The 16,316-nt window shown below is 39.4% G+C and overlaps 1 protein-coding gene across 2 annotated transcripts in view; it reads left to right on the top strand.

Moving 5' to 3' along the window:
- PTPRR (protein tyrosine phosphatase, receptor type R) overlaps positions 1 to 16,316 on the top strand; it is a 344,290-nt gene that overhangs the window by 279,600 nt on the left and 48,374 nt on the right. For both annotated transcript variants that reach the window (XM_003798938.2, XM_012810853.2), the window contains 2 exons: positions 3,691 to 3,770; positions 4,217 to 4,354. In XM_003798938.2, the coding sequence (XP_003798986.1) occupies positions 3,691 to 3,770; positions 4,217 to 4,354 (218 nt within the window). The remainder of the gene's footprint in view (positions 1 to 3,690; positions 3,771 to 4,216; positions 4,355 to 16,316) is intronic.

The following is a 16,316-nucleotide window of genomic DNA, read 5'->3' as shown; positions in this document are numbered from 1 at the left end:
CCCTTACAGACCGGGTCTGTGCTGACTCACAGGCCTGACCAGCTCAAGTCCCCAGACCCAGGAGTGAGTCCCATGCTCCTGAGCCCCGTGCCATAATCCCTCCTGTACAGTCCAGGTCTGTGCTGACTCACAGGCCTGACTAGCTCAAGTCCCCAGACCCAGGAGTGAGTCCCGTGCTCCTGAGCCCCATGCCATAATCCCTCGCTCATAGTCCAGGTCTGTGCTGACTCACAGGCCTGACCTGCTCTACTCTGAGGATCTCTCCAGTCCTCCTACCTGTTCTAGGTCACCCATAAAGACATGACGGGAGCTTTTGCAAAGTCGTTTGGATGAAACTGAATGAAGGCTTGCCTCTGTGAATGGAATTCTTGGCTGATGCTTGGGGGTCTTCCCACCGATTTATAGATCTTATCAGTATCTCCTGGATTACCATTGCTTACATCTGGCACAACCAAGAGCTGTGTCACCTTCATGTCAACCTAATGATCTACACAGAATGAGGCTTTCTTTTGCCAAAACCAGATCCCTTACAGATTGAATCAACGTTACCCATCCCCAAGGGAAGCTCCCATTACTACTGAAATATGTATGATATCTTCATTACAAATACTGTAGGCACAAATGAACGCAATTCTACTACGTATTCTCAACATCATCTTTGATAATGGCCTTGTTAAGCTCTAAGTGGTGACAGATTCCTTCCCTCGCAGTTTGTCTGCGAATTTATTTCTCCTTTATGAAACTTACTTTTGCAGAATATAGAATTTTTGGTTGATAATCATTCCATTTAAGATACTAAAGATAAGACCCCAGACCCCTTTGGCTTGAAAGGCTTCTGCTGAGAAGTCTGCTGATCATCTGATGGGTTTTTCTTTGTAAGTTACTTGAAGATTTGTTACCTGATGCTCAGCTTGTAGGATTTTCTCCCTTATTTTGACTTTCGCCAGATTGATGGTGACTGTGTGCCTTGGTGATGTTCTATTTGCAGTCAGTCTTGCAGGAGTTCATTGATCTTCTTGTATCTAGATGACTAAATCTACAGCAAGATTTCTGCCATTGTTCCCTAAAGAGATTTTCCAGCTTTGGGATTGTCTGCTTTTTCCGCTCCCTCTGGGATATCTATGACTCCTATGTCTGGGAATTTTATAGTCTTATATTTTTTGGACACTTTCTTTGTTCCTCTTGATTCTTTTTCCTTCATTTTTGACTACCTGGGTTAATTTGAAAGTCTTGTCTTCAAGCTCTGATATTCTTTCTTCTGCTTGGTATAGACTGTTATTAAAACCGTATTTTTAAATTTCCTACATGACTATTTCATTTACAGGAGCTCTGTAATACTTTTTTAACTACCCAGCTCTTAAGTTTTTTATTCACAATCCTGAATTTTTTCGTTGTTTCTTTGTGTTGATTTTTTACTTTCCCATCAATCCCATTGAGCTTACTTATGATCCACATTTTTAATTCCAAATCTGACTTTTCAGAAGTCTCCTTTTGGCTGCAGTCCATTACTGATCCTGTGGGGGTGTTGAAGAAGCCTGTTATTTTTGTTGTTGTTCCTTTTTTTCCGTGTTTCACACATGCTGGTTTCTTATCTGGAACTCTTCCCTCACCCCAAACAGATAACTCTGCAGCCCACCTGATCTTCCTTGGTGGGCACTCTGCTTTTTGGTTTGTACTAGTAGGTACCCTCTGGTCTTGCCAGTAATTTGAGTTGATTGGAACTCAGACCCCTGGGACGGTGACCAGGTGCCAGTGGGGGACCAGGTTAGGTAATCCCCATTCCCTGAATGGCGTGCTTGAGTCCTGCACTGGCGGAGTGTTCAGGTGAAAAAGGGAGGATGCACTGCAAGCCGGCGGCACTGCTGTCCTCCTGCATCTCCTCAGCCCCTGTGGTGTCCACAGTCCAAGTACGCACTGGAGCATGTTCTTGTGGAGGAGCCAGCTGGTCTCCAGACTGCTGCCAAAAGTTTGCACAGTGGCAGAACAGTTCTCTCTCTGAGGTGACAGCAAAGGCAGTCAGCAGCGGCTGCCTTGGAAGTTGGCTCCTGGATTCTCCGGCAGCAATAGCAGCAGAGGTGTCAGAGGTGATGGGTTGGGACTCTCCAGGTGATGGCAGAGGGTACAGGCAGCCATGAGGGTTTGCTCCGGCCTTCATTCACTGGTGGCAGCAGCAGCCATTCAGTGGCACTTGTTCCCAGCACGCCCAAGAATGTTCAGCCTCCCTCTCCTTCCCTGGCCAGGCAGCAGCAGAACTGGTCCCCTGGGCGGACACAACATCCTGGGTGGGAGAATGGCACTGGCTGTAGCACAGGGCTGAGGAGCCCGTGCTCTCTCCAGATCAGTGCCACTGCCCAGTCTCTGAGTGGTTCCCTGTGTTGGTCTGGAGGCCTGGAGGTGAAGGATCCTATTGTAGCTCAGATTGGAAAGTCCCCGGGGGAAGTGTGGGGCCCATGGGGCCTCTCCCCTGCCCCGTCCCCATGTGTGGGCAGCCACTTCAGTATGACCGAGTGGGTCGCCCTCCTTCCCTCTCCTTTGTTTTCTTTTCGATTCCTCTCATTGCTTCTCTGTTGAATCTCAATGTTGCCTCTTAAGTGATCCGTCTACAGGTAAATACCTGCCCATACTTTCTATCCTCTCCAAGGGAGAAACATGTTCTGGCTGCTTCCAGTCCACTGTCCTAGCCCCTCCCTCATATTCCATTTGTTAGAAGTGAGTCATTGATTCCTGCCCATGCTCAGGAGGGTAGGATTAGTCTTCATTGTCTTCTTTTACAAGGCTTGTCAGGCTGGGTACCGTGGCTCATGCCTACAATCCTAGCTCTCTGGGAAGCTGAGGTGGGTGGATTGCTTGAGCTCAGGAGTTCAAGATCAGGCTGAGCAAGAGCGAGACCCCATCTCTATTAAAAAAAAGAAATAGAAAAACTAGCTGGGCTCAGTGCCTGTAGCTCAGCAACTAGGGTGCCAGCCACATACACTGGAGCTAACAGTTTCGAATGCAGGCCAGGCCTGCCAAACAACAATGACAACTACAACCAAAAAAATAGCTGGGCAATGTGGTGGGTGTCTATAGTTCCAGTTACTCGAGACGCTGAGGCAAGAGGATTGCTTAAGCCCAAGAGTTTGAGGTTGCTGTAAGCTATGACACCATGACACTTTACCAAGGGTGACATAGTAAGACTCTGTGAAAGAAAGAAAGACAGGAAGGAAGGAAGGAAGGAAGGGAGGGAGGGAGGGAGGGAGGGAGGGAGGGAAAGAAAGAAAATTTGGGCACTGTGGCACACACATATAGTCCCAGCTACTGGGGTTGTTGAGGCAAGAGGATTGCTGGAGCCCAAGAATTTAATGTTTCTCTGAGCTATGATGATGCCACACCACTCTACCCAAGGCAAAGTGAGCCTCTGTCTCAAACAAACAAAAAAAGAATCAGAACCCATGAAAAATGATGTGAAATATAAACTGATCATCTCAGGCCTATGGGTAAGATTTATGTCGTGAACAAGTGTCAAGATGCATCCAAATCCCCCTCAGTAAACACTGGTGGATGAAGAGATAGACACACATGCCCCAAAGACAAAAACTACACACCAATCTATCGATATGTAACAAATGCTCTGTGTACTGGCTGTTGGTATTCCAAGGAACTTTAAGAAGAATAAATCTATTCAATATGTTTTCTTGTTTGCTTCATTAGATCCCCTCAGCAGAGTGTGTTTAAGACCAAAAAATGTAACTGATTCATTGAGCACCTACATTAATGCTAATTATATTAGGGTAAGTAATACAAATTTATTTCTGGTGACTTACTATTTGGAGTTACTGGCTTTATTTTTTTTTTTCTCCAGGAGTAGATTAAGTTTTGTTTAACTTGATTACTAGCAAGGTTTTGTTTATTTTTGTCTCAGTCACAGTCAACATTGGTAGTGGGGTCGTTATAGCGAGTCTTCCTTGGCTGTGAGTCCCTGGCTAGAGCGCCCTCTATGGGCTATTGTGCTATGACGCTCTGCCGGGAACTGGGCATTACAACCCTTAATACTGGACACGGAGCTTAACTTGCTAGTAAATCAGCACGTGAGTTGTGGCGCTAGAATCAAGGAAGCTGCCATAGTCCATGGGGCTTTTACCAACACAGCTATTTTATTTTGAAGTTCTTTTACCTAAATTTCCACTGCAAGGTATGATCTTAAAAGCCACTATTTTTGTCTCTTTACTTCAACTAGGGCTACAGTGGCAAGGAGAAAGCATTCATTGCCACACAGGGCCCTATGATCAACACCGTGAATGATTTCTGGCAGATGGTTTGGCAGGAAGACAGCCCTGTGATTGTTATGATCACAAAACTCAAAGAAAAAAATGAGGTATGATTTTTTAGCCAAGTTCTAAATATTATATGTGTTCTATTGCTGTAGAAGGGATATTGTATAAATAAAATTGTCATGGGCTTATAACAGATTTGTTTATGATGGAAACTTTGAGACACTTAAATGCTTGATCACTTTATATATCCAAAAATTGGTAATTGTTATCATTTTGTGAATGCAACTTTCTTTTAGACAAGTCAATATACTTGGCATGCACATATTTAATTTGTACTCACGTATCTCAGTAAGGAAATAAAGGACCACAAATTATTACCCAATTTATAGGCAGAGAAGTAAAAAACTATTTATTCATATCCCAAGTAATTTTATGTTACAGATACTCTATTCTAGTTGTTGGGATATAATAGTGAAAAAAAAATACCAAGATCCCTGCCCTTGGTAGATTTTAACTTTCCAGTGAGGTATGACAAAGAACAATAAATGAACATAATATAGAATGTAAGAAGAGATTAAATTCTATTTTTAAAAAGTAGTGCAGGATAAGGGATTTAGGTTTGCTGGATGGTCGGGGTGGGGGGCAAAAGTGATGCCATAGGTTTCTGTATTAAATAGGGTAGGCTAGGTGAGCCTCATGGGAGGCTGAGGCAAGAGAATCACCTAAGCCCAAGAACTGGAGGTTGCTGTGAGCTGTGACACCACAGCACTCTACTGAGGGTGACAAAGTGAGACTCTGTCTCTTAAAAAAAAAAAAGAAGTTTGAAGAAAGATTTGAAAGAAGTTACAAAAACAAATCAACTTTAACAAATCAACTTTCTCAATATCTTCATAATCAGGAATCCAAAAAAGACCAAAAATTAGATTTCGTTTCAAATTAGTATTCTTTTCTAAGGATTTAGTTTGCAGAATACCCATTCTGTATGTTGCATTATAAAAATAAAATTGTGTAGTTTCTCAAGGGTAATGTTAGATACTGCTTACATTTTAGGACATCTTATTGGGATAATTTACAATCTGATTTTAGTCAGCATTTTTGTTTATTTTCTTGTTGGAAAAATCTAGGCTTCACCATGAGAATAAAAATTTAAGAAAACCAAGCTTTCCTTCATACCTTCTTGGTGAGTTATTACCCTTGAGATAGTATAATCCTACTACTGAGAGAATCCAAGCTCGCAATATAGCAATTTTTCAGTTTTTAAAAGTTTACTTTTTTTTCATGTTGATGAAACACTTTTTTTCCTGAAGTTTATTCTAGAAAAATAGTACCCTTTTAACCAGTAGATGAAGTTGTATACTTAATTTAACTATATGAATTATCAAATAAACATTTTATAAATCAGATATGAAAGCCTGTAGTATAATAAAATGCCTGTAGCATTTTATATAATAAATTATATAACATGTATAATATGCCTGTAGCATAATAAAAATAATCCCTAATCTTCTCAGCTATTTTACACACAGTAGCAATCTGTTAACATACTAAGCTCCTGACAATTCCTACACAGGTATATAGTGTACATAACATTTTATCTTTATGATAGAAAAGGTCCTTCAAATATAAAAGGTGTATTCTCTGCATATATACATTCATGTAGTCATACATATAACTTATGTTAATATGGCAGACTAGATAATTTGAAAGGCTTCCCACTACAAAACAAGTCATACTGGATAAAATATGAAATAGAATGTATAGCATAGCTTGAAGAAAAAAGTAAATGAAATTTCAAACAGTGAAGAAAGGGGGCAAAATCAGAGAATTAAAGGTTACTTGAATTTTAAAGGCAATACAAAACCTAGAGACGAAACCTGGACTTGCAGGAGCCAGGAGTTAGAACCGAGATCTTACATAAGGTGAGCACCTGCTGAGGCTATATCTTCAGTAAAAAAGTAAACCAAAAAAGTAGACCTGCCTGCCAAATGGGATTATAACAAGAAATACATCTGTTTTAAGTCCAGCCTTTTTATGGGATATGGAAAAAAAAAGTTATGTTCTCTTGAGTATTTGAAGCAAGAAAACTCAGAATTCAAAAACCAGGAAAATCAAGTGAAGTAATTAACACAAAAAAGTAATTCTAGATTAATAATACCCTGTTATACTGTACAAAAACAAAGGGAAAAACTTTTTAGATGATTATGCTCTCAGCATATACCTCACAGAATTTCCATAGGATGGAACAAGAGCAGTTTCTTGCTTGTACTCCCACAGAAAAGGACCAAAACAAAGAGTAAGCAATTACATTTAGACTGGAGTGTTTGAGGAAGATGATCAGAATACATCAGGGAAGACATGAAAATCCTGCGTAGCCAGGAGGCCTCTGGGAAGGTTGCATAAGGAAGACAGTGAAACACCCTGCCTCAGCCACACTGTCCTCCCAGGCATGATTAGCTCAGAACAAGGACGTACTTGCTTCCTGGGAGAATCAGTAAGCAAAAGGACCCCCAGAAGTCCCTGTTAATATTGTGGACATCTGCACATTTGCAGTCTTTGCTGCTGAAGAATGCCATAGTCCACACAAACCTTAAGCTCAGCGTGGGGAGCTGCCTGGCATCCACATGGCTGCACTGCCCAAGAGAAGAAGCATATGTGTGTGCACTCCCATCCCTGTGGCCAAAGTTGCAGCTGCATGGTGCCAACTTGAAACCAGAGCCATAGCTAGAGTGCATACTGCTGCAAGAGCCAGTAGCCATGGCATGTTTTTATCCCTGAGTCTATGCTATTATTATACCACCTTCACATGATAGTGCAGTATTCCCTGCTGAGCTGCTACAGCTCCCTATGCTCTAGGAATAGGCTGCCTAGGGGATGCTCTGCCTTCCACATCCTGGTAGATGCAGTGCCCAAATGCTAGGTCCAGCACACTAGCACCAGAATCTATGCAGTCCTGCCTCCAAAGGAACAGGTGATCCTGCCCAGTGGAGAAGCCAAGTCTGAACTAGCCTGGTACACAATGTGCTCACCATCCAGGAGCACCACTTCCAAGAGAGCTCCACTCCAAAATGGTAAACCTTCGCCCACACACCCCAGTGTACTCAGCAGCAGAGTCCCTCACTTTTAAAAAGGCCCCACCCCAATAGACTTGTCTACATATGCCAGAAGAATCTCACCAGCCAACTATGCCATTTCCAGCAATGTCTTCACTCCAAGGTGACTGACCAGCTCTCATGCTTACCAGCCAGAGACATGGCCCACAGAGGATCCCCTCCTTGAGCTGGTAGAAGACAGGCTCCCATGTGCTCATCAGCCAAGCCTGTCATTCCCAGTAAGTCCCCACCCAAAGCCAGTAGACCAGCCACAGTAACCTCTGAGACAAGGCACTCAAAGACATTATGAAATTGTGACTGCAGCTGAAGAAACTGCACAGATACTACACTACTGCACCTCCCTAGAACCAAAGCCAGCACATCCTACCCAACCAACACCTTAAGACACATATGCAGAAGAAAATCTTTATCTGCAAAAGCCACTTTGTAAAACTGCAAGAAGTGACCATTTCACCAGATGCACAGACATCAACACACAGACACAAGAAACATGAAAAAACAAGGAAACATGATACCACAAAATGTAACAATTCTCTAGCAAATTCCCTCCAAGAAATGGAAATGTATAAATTGCCTGAAGATGAATTCAAAATAATGATCTTAAAAAAACTCAGCGATATAAAGAGACTCAGATAGCCAATTCAACAATAGGAACCAAAAAATCAATGACCTGAATGAAAAATTCAACAAACAAATAGTTATTATTAAAAAAGTCAAATAGAAATCTTGGAACTGAAAAACTAAATGAATAAAATTGAAAATACAATGGAGAGTTTCAATAGCAGACTAGAATAAACAAAAGAATGAATTTTTGCATTTGAAGACAGATCTTTCAAAATAACACAGAGGATAAGAAAAAGAAAATAATTTTTTTAAAAAGCCTACAAAATTTGTGTAACACCAGTAAGCCAGGAAATATTTACATTATGGGATTTTCAGAGGGAGAAGAAGCAAATAAAGGGACAAAGAGCTCATTTCATAGAATAATAAATGAAAACTTTCTAAGTCTTAGAAGGGATATCATATCCAGATTTGTGAAGCTTAAAGGATCTCATGTAGATTCAACCCAAAAAGGTCTTCCTCAAGGCACATTACAATTAAACTGTCAAAAGTCAAAGAAAGAGAAAGATTTCTAAAAGCAGTAAGAGGAAAACATTAAGTTACATATAACGTCTTCCCCTTTAGACTGTCTGTAGATTTCTCAGCGGAAATCTTTCAGGCTAGGAAAAAAATGGGATGATATATTCAAAGTATTAAGGAAAAAAAAAAAAGCGACCAAGAATATGTGTACTATCTTTCAGAAATAAAGGAGAAATAAGTCTTCCCCAGGTAAGAAAAAGCCAAAGGAATTTATCACCATAATGCTGGGCTTTCAAGAAATGTTCATGGGAATGCTTCAAACATAAGTGAAAGGATGACAACTATTAACATAAAAACATATGAAAATATGGGTAGAGGTAAATTTATAATCAAATTCAGAATACTATATTACCATGATAATATTATGCAATTTTTCAAATCTCCAAAATGAGATTAAAAATAAAAACCATCAATGATAACTATATCTACAATAAGTTTTTAAGGAACTCACAATATAAAATCATCTAAATTAGGGCAAGAAAATTATAAATTGCGGTTAAGAGGAGATAAAAAGCCTAGAGAATGTGAATGTGACCAAAGTTGTTATCACCTTACAATGGTTTATTACAACGATAATATTTTCATGTAAGCCCCAGAGTAACCACAAAGATAGAAAATTACAGCAGATTCACAAAGTATAGAAATAAATTTATCAAAGCTTATCACTATAGAAAACTAACAAGCCACAAAGGAAAACAATAAGAGAGGAAACAAAAAACAAAGCATTTAAAAGTCAACCAGACAACAACAAAATGGCAGGAGTGAGTTCTTGACTTTCTATTAATAATATTGAATGTAAAAGGATATATTCTTCAGTGAAAATATAGTGACTGAATGGGTTAAAAAAAAAAAAAAAAGACCCATCTAAAGACCTGCAAGAAACTCACTTCACTTGGAAAGACACAGACTGAAAGTGTAGGGATTGAGAATAATATTCTGTGTAATAGAAATAAAGCAGGAGGAGCTACACTCACAAGATGAAAGAGACCTTGAATCAAAAACCACAAAAGAGACAAAGAAGGTCATTATCTAATGATAAAGCAGCCAATTCAGCAAGAGAACACAACAATTGTAAATATAGGTGCACCTAACCCCAGAACATCCAAATATATAAAGCAGTTATTATTAGATATAAAGGAAGAGATAACTGCAAGACAATAATAATAAGGGAGTTCACCTCTAACCCTCAAAATGGACAGCAATGTTTAGATTCCATCATCCAGACAAAAAACAAACCAAGAAACACTGAACTTAAACTATACACGGGACCAAAAGGGCCCTAACAGACGTTTGCAGAACTTTCCACTGAATAGCTGCAGAATACACCTTTTTCTTAATATCACATGGAACGTTTTTCAGGATAAACTAAATGTCAGGTCACAAAACAAGCCTTAATAAATTTAAGAAGATTAAAATCATCTCAGGTGTGTTTTATGACCACAATGTTGTAAACCGGAAATCAATAACAATAGAAAATTTGGAAAGGTTACAACATGGAAATTAAACAACATGCTCCTGAACAACCAATGAAACAATGAAGAAATTAAAAAAGTGAAATTAACAAATTGCTGAGATACATGAAAATAGGAACACAACCTACCACAGCCTTCCGGATTCAGCAAAAACAGTTCTAAGGGGAAGTTTGCCTCAGTAAATGCCTACATCAAAAAAGAAAGATCCTAAACAACCAAACTGCACATCTCAGTGAGCTAGAAAAAGCCAGAACAAGCTAGACCACAAAATGATAAGCCTTTAAGCTAGACAAAGAAAAAAAGAGAGAAGGCTCAAATAAAAATAGAGATGAAAAAGAAAACATTACTGGAAGAATTAATTGTGTGAAAATGGTCATATTTCCAAAAAAAATCTGCAAATTCAATGCAATCCTTATTGGAATACCAATGAAATTCACAGAATTTTTTTAAATCCTAAAATTTGTGTAAAGCCACAAAATACCCCATTATAGCCAAATCAATCCAGAGCCAGAAAGAGAAAAGAAATGAAGCTGGAGTCATAACGCTACCTAACTTCAAAACATAGTAACTAAAACAGCATCATAAAAACCAGACACATAGACCAACAGAACATGACAGAAACCCAAGCAATAAATATCCCTTTATTGACACCCAACTGAATTTTGAAAAACGTTCCAAGAACACACATTGAGGAAAAGACAGTCTCTGAAAAATGGTGTGCAGGGGCCCAGGTGGTAGCTTACACCTGTAATCCCAGCATTCTGGGAGGCCAAGGTGGGAGGATCCCTTGAGCTCAGGAGTTCAATAGAGACAATCCTGAGCAAGAGCGAGACCTCATCTCTACTAAAATTATAAATAATTAGCCAGGTGTCATGGCAGGCATCTATAATCCCAGGTACTCAGGAAGCTGAGGCAGAATAATAACCTGAACCCAGGAGTTTGAGCTTGTTGTGAATTAAGCTAGTGCCATGGCACTCTAGCCTAGGCAACAGAGTGAAAAAAGAAAGAAAAAAGAGAAAAGAGGAGAGGAGAGGAGAATGGTGTAGGGAAAATTGAATATGTTCATACAGAAGATTAAGGCTGGACTCCTATCTTTTGGCATATATAAAAATTAACTCTAAATGAACTAAAAACATAATTGTAAGACCTAAAACTATGAAACTCCTAGAAGAAAATAGGGAACTGCTTCATGTGTATAATGTAAATTAGGTGCAATTAATTTTTAGTCATAGAGTGTTCACTAGAGATAAGGAATGCCAGTGTCAACACCAAAAGGTACAATGCACAAATAAGACACAATTCTAAACCTGTCACTACATCGCATAGCCTCAAAATATCTGACACATGAATGAGCAGAACTAAAGAAGGCATTGATAATCACCATCAAACAGAGAAAATCCAACAAAAAGAAGACATTAAGCCAGATGCAGTGGCTCGCACCTGTAATTCTAGCACTTTGGGATGCTGAGATGGAGGATCACTTGAGGCCCAGACTTCAAGACCAGCCTGAGCAACATAGTGAGACCCCAAGTCTACCAAAAAAAAGAATAAAAGAAAAAATATTAGCCAGACATGGTGGCACACACTTGTAGTTTCAGCTACTCAGAAGGCTGAGGCAGGAGGATTGTAGAGCCCAGGAGTTGGTGGTTGCAGTGACCTATGATGATACCACTGCACTCTATCTTGGGCAGCAGAGCAAAAAGGGAGAACAAATAAAAGAAGATGTTACTATTGAGCAGATAAAAAGTATTAATAAGAGTATAGAAAAAGTTTAAATATGACATTTCTACAAATCAGCAAGCTTGATTTAATGAACCTTCCAACCAACATTCTCATACAAATTTCTCCAAAGCATGACACTTTATAATACATGATAATACTAAGCTGTTATAAAAAGCCTTGCAAATTTCAAAGAAAAACTATAAATTTATGTTTTGATTACAGTGCAACTTATTTAAAAATAAAAAACAGAAAGATAAATGAAAATTCTACCTTAATATTTTAAAAACTCACAATTCATAGATCAAATGAATTTATAACAAAAATGTAAATTAAATGGTGCTTCATAACAGTCTTAGAATAAAAACAATGTAAATTACCTACAACTCAGTGATGGTTAGATTACTACGTATCAAATCTTGCAAAATGCTCCTGAAAGTATTTATAGCAGGACATCAGTCGTCTTGATGACATTATAAAAGAATTAATAGTGTAAGCAACTGATGTCCGTTAATAAAGAACTATAGAATAAACACAAAGCAAGAAGAAAGGAAGGATTAATAAAATAATAGTTAATGAAATATAAAATGGAGATAAAGGATTGATTAAAAACAAGTCAGTTTTCTTTAAAAGTCTAACAAAATAAGCAAAACTAGCAGAGTTAAAGGAAGGTCAAACTAAAGCATAAGGAATGACTATAAAACAGAGAATTTTTTTTAAATCAGGGGACACTATGACTAACCTCAGGCAGGATTTATGCTATTTCATAGACCTGAGCATTTATTTCTGCCTACTGTAGTTTGAAATAGTATACAATTTTCTGAATAGACTGTCACAATGGGAATGTTTTTTCAAAGTGCTTACATGCCTTTACAAATTCTGTTTCTTCTTCTATTACAAATAAAAACATATGAGATCAACATAGAAAACACCATGATTTATGTAATTATTTGTAAAGATAAGTCTATAAATGCTTTGAGACAATCAATCACACTGTATTTTCCACAGAAATCATTATTTGTCGGTGTTGTGTATGTATAAGAATTAACAGTTGGCAAAGCGTGTGAGAAACAGTATCTTCCAAGGACCACACAATAGTCTAGTCACTGGGAAGATAAATTACAGTTTGTGCTGGCTTCAGCATCTGTCTTTGAGTCTTGTGATGCATTCTGATGTTTGTTTACACTTACAGGAAAAAATCAGAAATGTGCCTGTAGGGCTTTAGCTTGGTCCTGAATCGGGGTTCTGCAGCAGCTAAGACTGTTGGTTAGTCAGAAAGTATTCCTCAGAGCAGTGGTTCTCAACCTTCCTGATGCGGGGCCCTTTAATCCAGTTCCTGTGGGTCGAGACACACAGGTTGAGAACCGCTGCCTTCGAGGGTTTGTTTGTGGTGTGTGGCAGTGAGATGCTGTCACAGGTGTGACGCTGCCACAGCCCCCACACAGGCCGGGTTGTCTCCATGACCAGGCTGCACAGAGTTGGTGCACTGGTGACGCTCAAAGCTCTTCATTCTGCATCTGCAGAGAAATAGAATCCATATCGTTCCTTCTTTTTCTTCTTTTTTAAAATTTTAAACATCTGAACTTTAATACCAGGTTTAAAACTAATTTTATTTTATCAAAGAATATCAAAGTGACCTGAACGAAAAGACATTTGAGTTCTTTTCTGTTTTTCCAATAAAATATCTGATGTTAGCGCTTACTTTTTATTTTTCTTAAGCCAGTTAATTAGAGCTTTTTTTTACATATTTTGATTGTGAAATATCACAGGCACACAGACAGAAGGAAGCAGAATTTATATTTGCCTGCTTTGAAACACATATTTTTATTCAGACTATTAATCTTTCACTATCTCAGCAATTTACCTAAGTTTTAGTTATTTTTCAGTTGCCCATTTTTACATCCTATAAATTAGAAATATATATATATAGTTTTAAATACTGCTTTTAAACTCATAAATCCTACCAAGAAAGAATCAAACATAAGTATGTTAACCAGACTTGTTACTTTAAACAACATAACATCGTTATAATAATTCAAGGATGCAGACAAAGGCCCCTTTTCTCCAGAGTGAAGTTGACACATCGGCCAGGCTGTGTAACAGTGAAGTTCGGCTGCTTTTTGGTTGTAGCTTGGTTGTTGCAATTTGGTTGGGGGCTCACACTGAGAGCAGTCACACAGAAGACGCCCAGCTACAGAAACACCACGTTTCTTGAGAACAAAAATCAAAACTGTCAGCTTTCTCAGTGTGTAACCAGAATAAAGCAGGGGTCCTCGGTGAGTGATGACGATGGCAGGTGCGTGAGCGCAGAGCCTCAAGACTCCCAGGAGAAATCTAGCAGGCATTGCCCTAGGAGCTGGGGAGCACTGCCGCCCCCCGCCCCGCCTCCACCCCCGCCCCCCACCACACCCTGGGCCACCTGCCCAGGAGCGATTGCGCTTCCCAGGCAGCACTTACACAGCGCTCACCAGAGCAGCCCAGGGTGCCCTTCGTGGTCGCCAGAAGATGAAGAGAGTGGGGCCGCCTGTCCCCAGCAGCCAGAGACCCGGATAGGGCCCTCAAACTTTATTTGTCAGGAGGCCGGGACTCTGGAGGGCACTGGGAGTAGCCGCTCCATGACTGTTCTCCAGAGTGACTTCTTTTTCCAGTGGAGCGTCCCCCTCACAGCTAACCCGATGCTGTCATTCTGAGATTCACAGCACAGCGTCCACAGTCAGGGCAGCCAGAGGGATTTATCTTCTTAACAACTCTATACTAACAGGGCTGAGGTTTTGATTTTTCTCTCTGGATGCACAGTTCAAAAACTGAAGAAATGATTTACTTGTTTGTTTAGCCCCTTGTCTTTTTAAATGTCTGAGCTATTAAAGTCAAACATTTATGCTGTGCATCTTCTGTGTATGATGTGCTTTGTGGGTTTTTTTTTTCTTCCTGTAACCACCAGTCATAATCTCAAATATTGCAATAAAGATTTTGACATTTTTTATTGTTCATTACTTTTTAAAAGAAAAATTCCTTTCTATCCAGGCTATCCAAAAATGTAAATACAATACTATAAAGAAAACTTTGATGTTTTACAGATCAAAATGATACTGAGATGTCTGACTCAAAAGAAATACACAGTAGACTTCACACTACCAGGAAAGTGCTGTTTACCAAAACTGTGCCAACTTTCAATTGTGTTAAGCGTCATTGTTTGGAATAGACAAAAATCATTTCCTTCAAAAAATGTGGAGGTGGAGTTATCTTTAGAAATTCCCAGGCTTTATATTTTCATGAACCTTTCTACTTTCTAATAAGTAAATAAATTCCATCTCTTATTTAATAATCCAAATAATTTCAGTTGCTCAATTTTTATAAAATGAGAATAAAAAAATTAAAACATAGAACTGAAAAATCAGTTATCTCATGTTGTAATAAAAGAGATTTTATTGTTGGCAAATTTGAATCCCTTCATTTAGGTAAATCTCAAGAAAAAGGGAATCCCTCTTGAAACATACATTGAAAATATAGCATTTACAATATTTTAACATGAATTATCTATTAGTAGGGCACACAGTCACCCACACGCTGAAATAGGAGATGGGTCCAGAGCGGCAAGGAGAGTTTGCACCTTCAGGGAGTCAGCGTCCTCGGAAGCCCTCAGAGTTCCTCATTCACCTCTTCCCCTTCTAGGAAAGAATGAAAGTAGCTGTGACTGTTGATCATGTTACAAATATTGTGAAAGACATTTTCAGCCACCACCGTTTATTGAATATATGTGCTAAGCATGGGTCATATGTGAGTTCAGTTAATTTTCATTCTAACTCTGTAGGTTTTACTATCCCCATATGAGAAATGAGAAAATTGAGGCTCAGAGACGTTAAGTCGTTTACTTAAAATATTGAAATGAGTGAGTGATGGAACTCCAATTTTTTTTTTTTTTAGAGACAGAGTCTTACTTTATCGCCCTCAGTAGAGCCACATGGCAGCCTCACACAGCTCACAGCAACCTCCAAATCCTGGGCTTAGGTGATTCTATTGCCTCAGCCTCCTGAATAGCTGGGACTACAGGCGCCCGCCACAACGCCCGGCTATTTTTTTGTTGTACTTGTCATTGTTGCTTAGCTGGCCCAGACTGGGTTTGAACCTACCAGCCCTAGTATATGTGGTCCTAGTGTATCTGACCCACTGAGCTATGGATGCCAAGCCGTTTTATCCTGCTTTCCATAATTGCCTTTTATTTCCATTGTTTGGTTATCAATAATTACTTCCCACAATTCTCTAATAGAATCATGTTACCTCCCTTAAAATGGTTAAAATATCAGACAATCTTTCAGTTCTGTTTTTACTGCTTGCAATTGGACATGTAGGTGCTGAGCCATGCTGCTGTCATCTGGAATGGGAGCTCCCTAGGCCAACAGAGTTGCTTCCACTATGGGACAACATTTGGGGCATTGAAGTCAGCTCTCTCTTTTGCTGGGTTTCCTATTTCCTGAGTCAGATGTCTTCTTTTTTTCTCGTGTTACTCTGTTGCTTTGGGGTAGAGTATGTCCCTGAGCAGTTTCCCAGCAAAGGGTACACAGGAAATAGATTCTTGGATATTTGTCTACCTAACATGCACTTTCTCTCCCTCTGCACCAATG

This window comes from Otolemur garnettii, unplaced genomic scaffold, assembly GCF_000181295.1.
Source record: "Otolemur garnettii isolate 467f Iridium unplaced genomic scaffold, OtoGar3 scaffold00143, whole genome shotgun sequence".
NCBI classification, from domain to species: Eukaryota; Metazoa; Chordata; class Mammalia; order Primates; family Galagidae; genus Otolemur; species Otolemur garnettii.
This window is presented reverse-complemented; position numbering and strand designations above follow the sequence as displayed.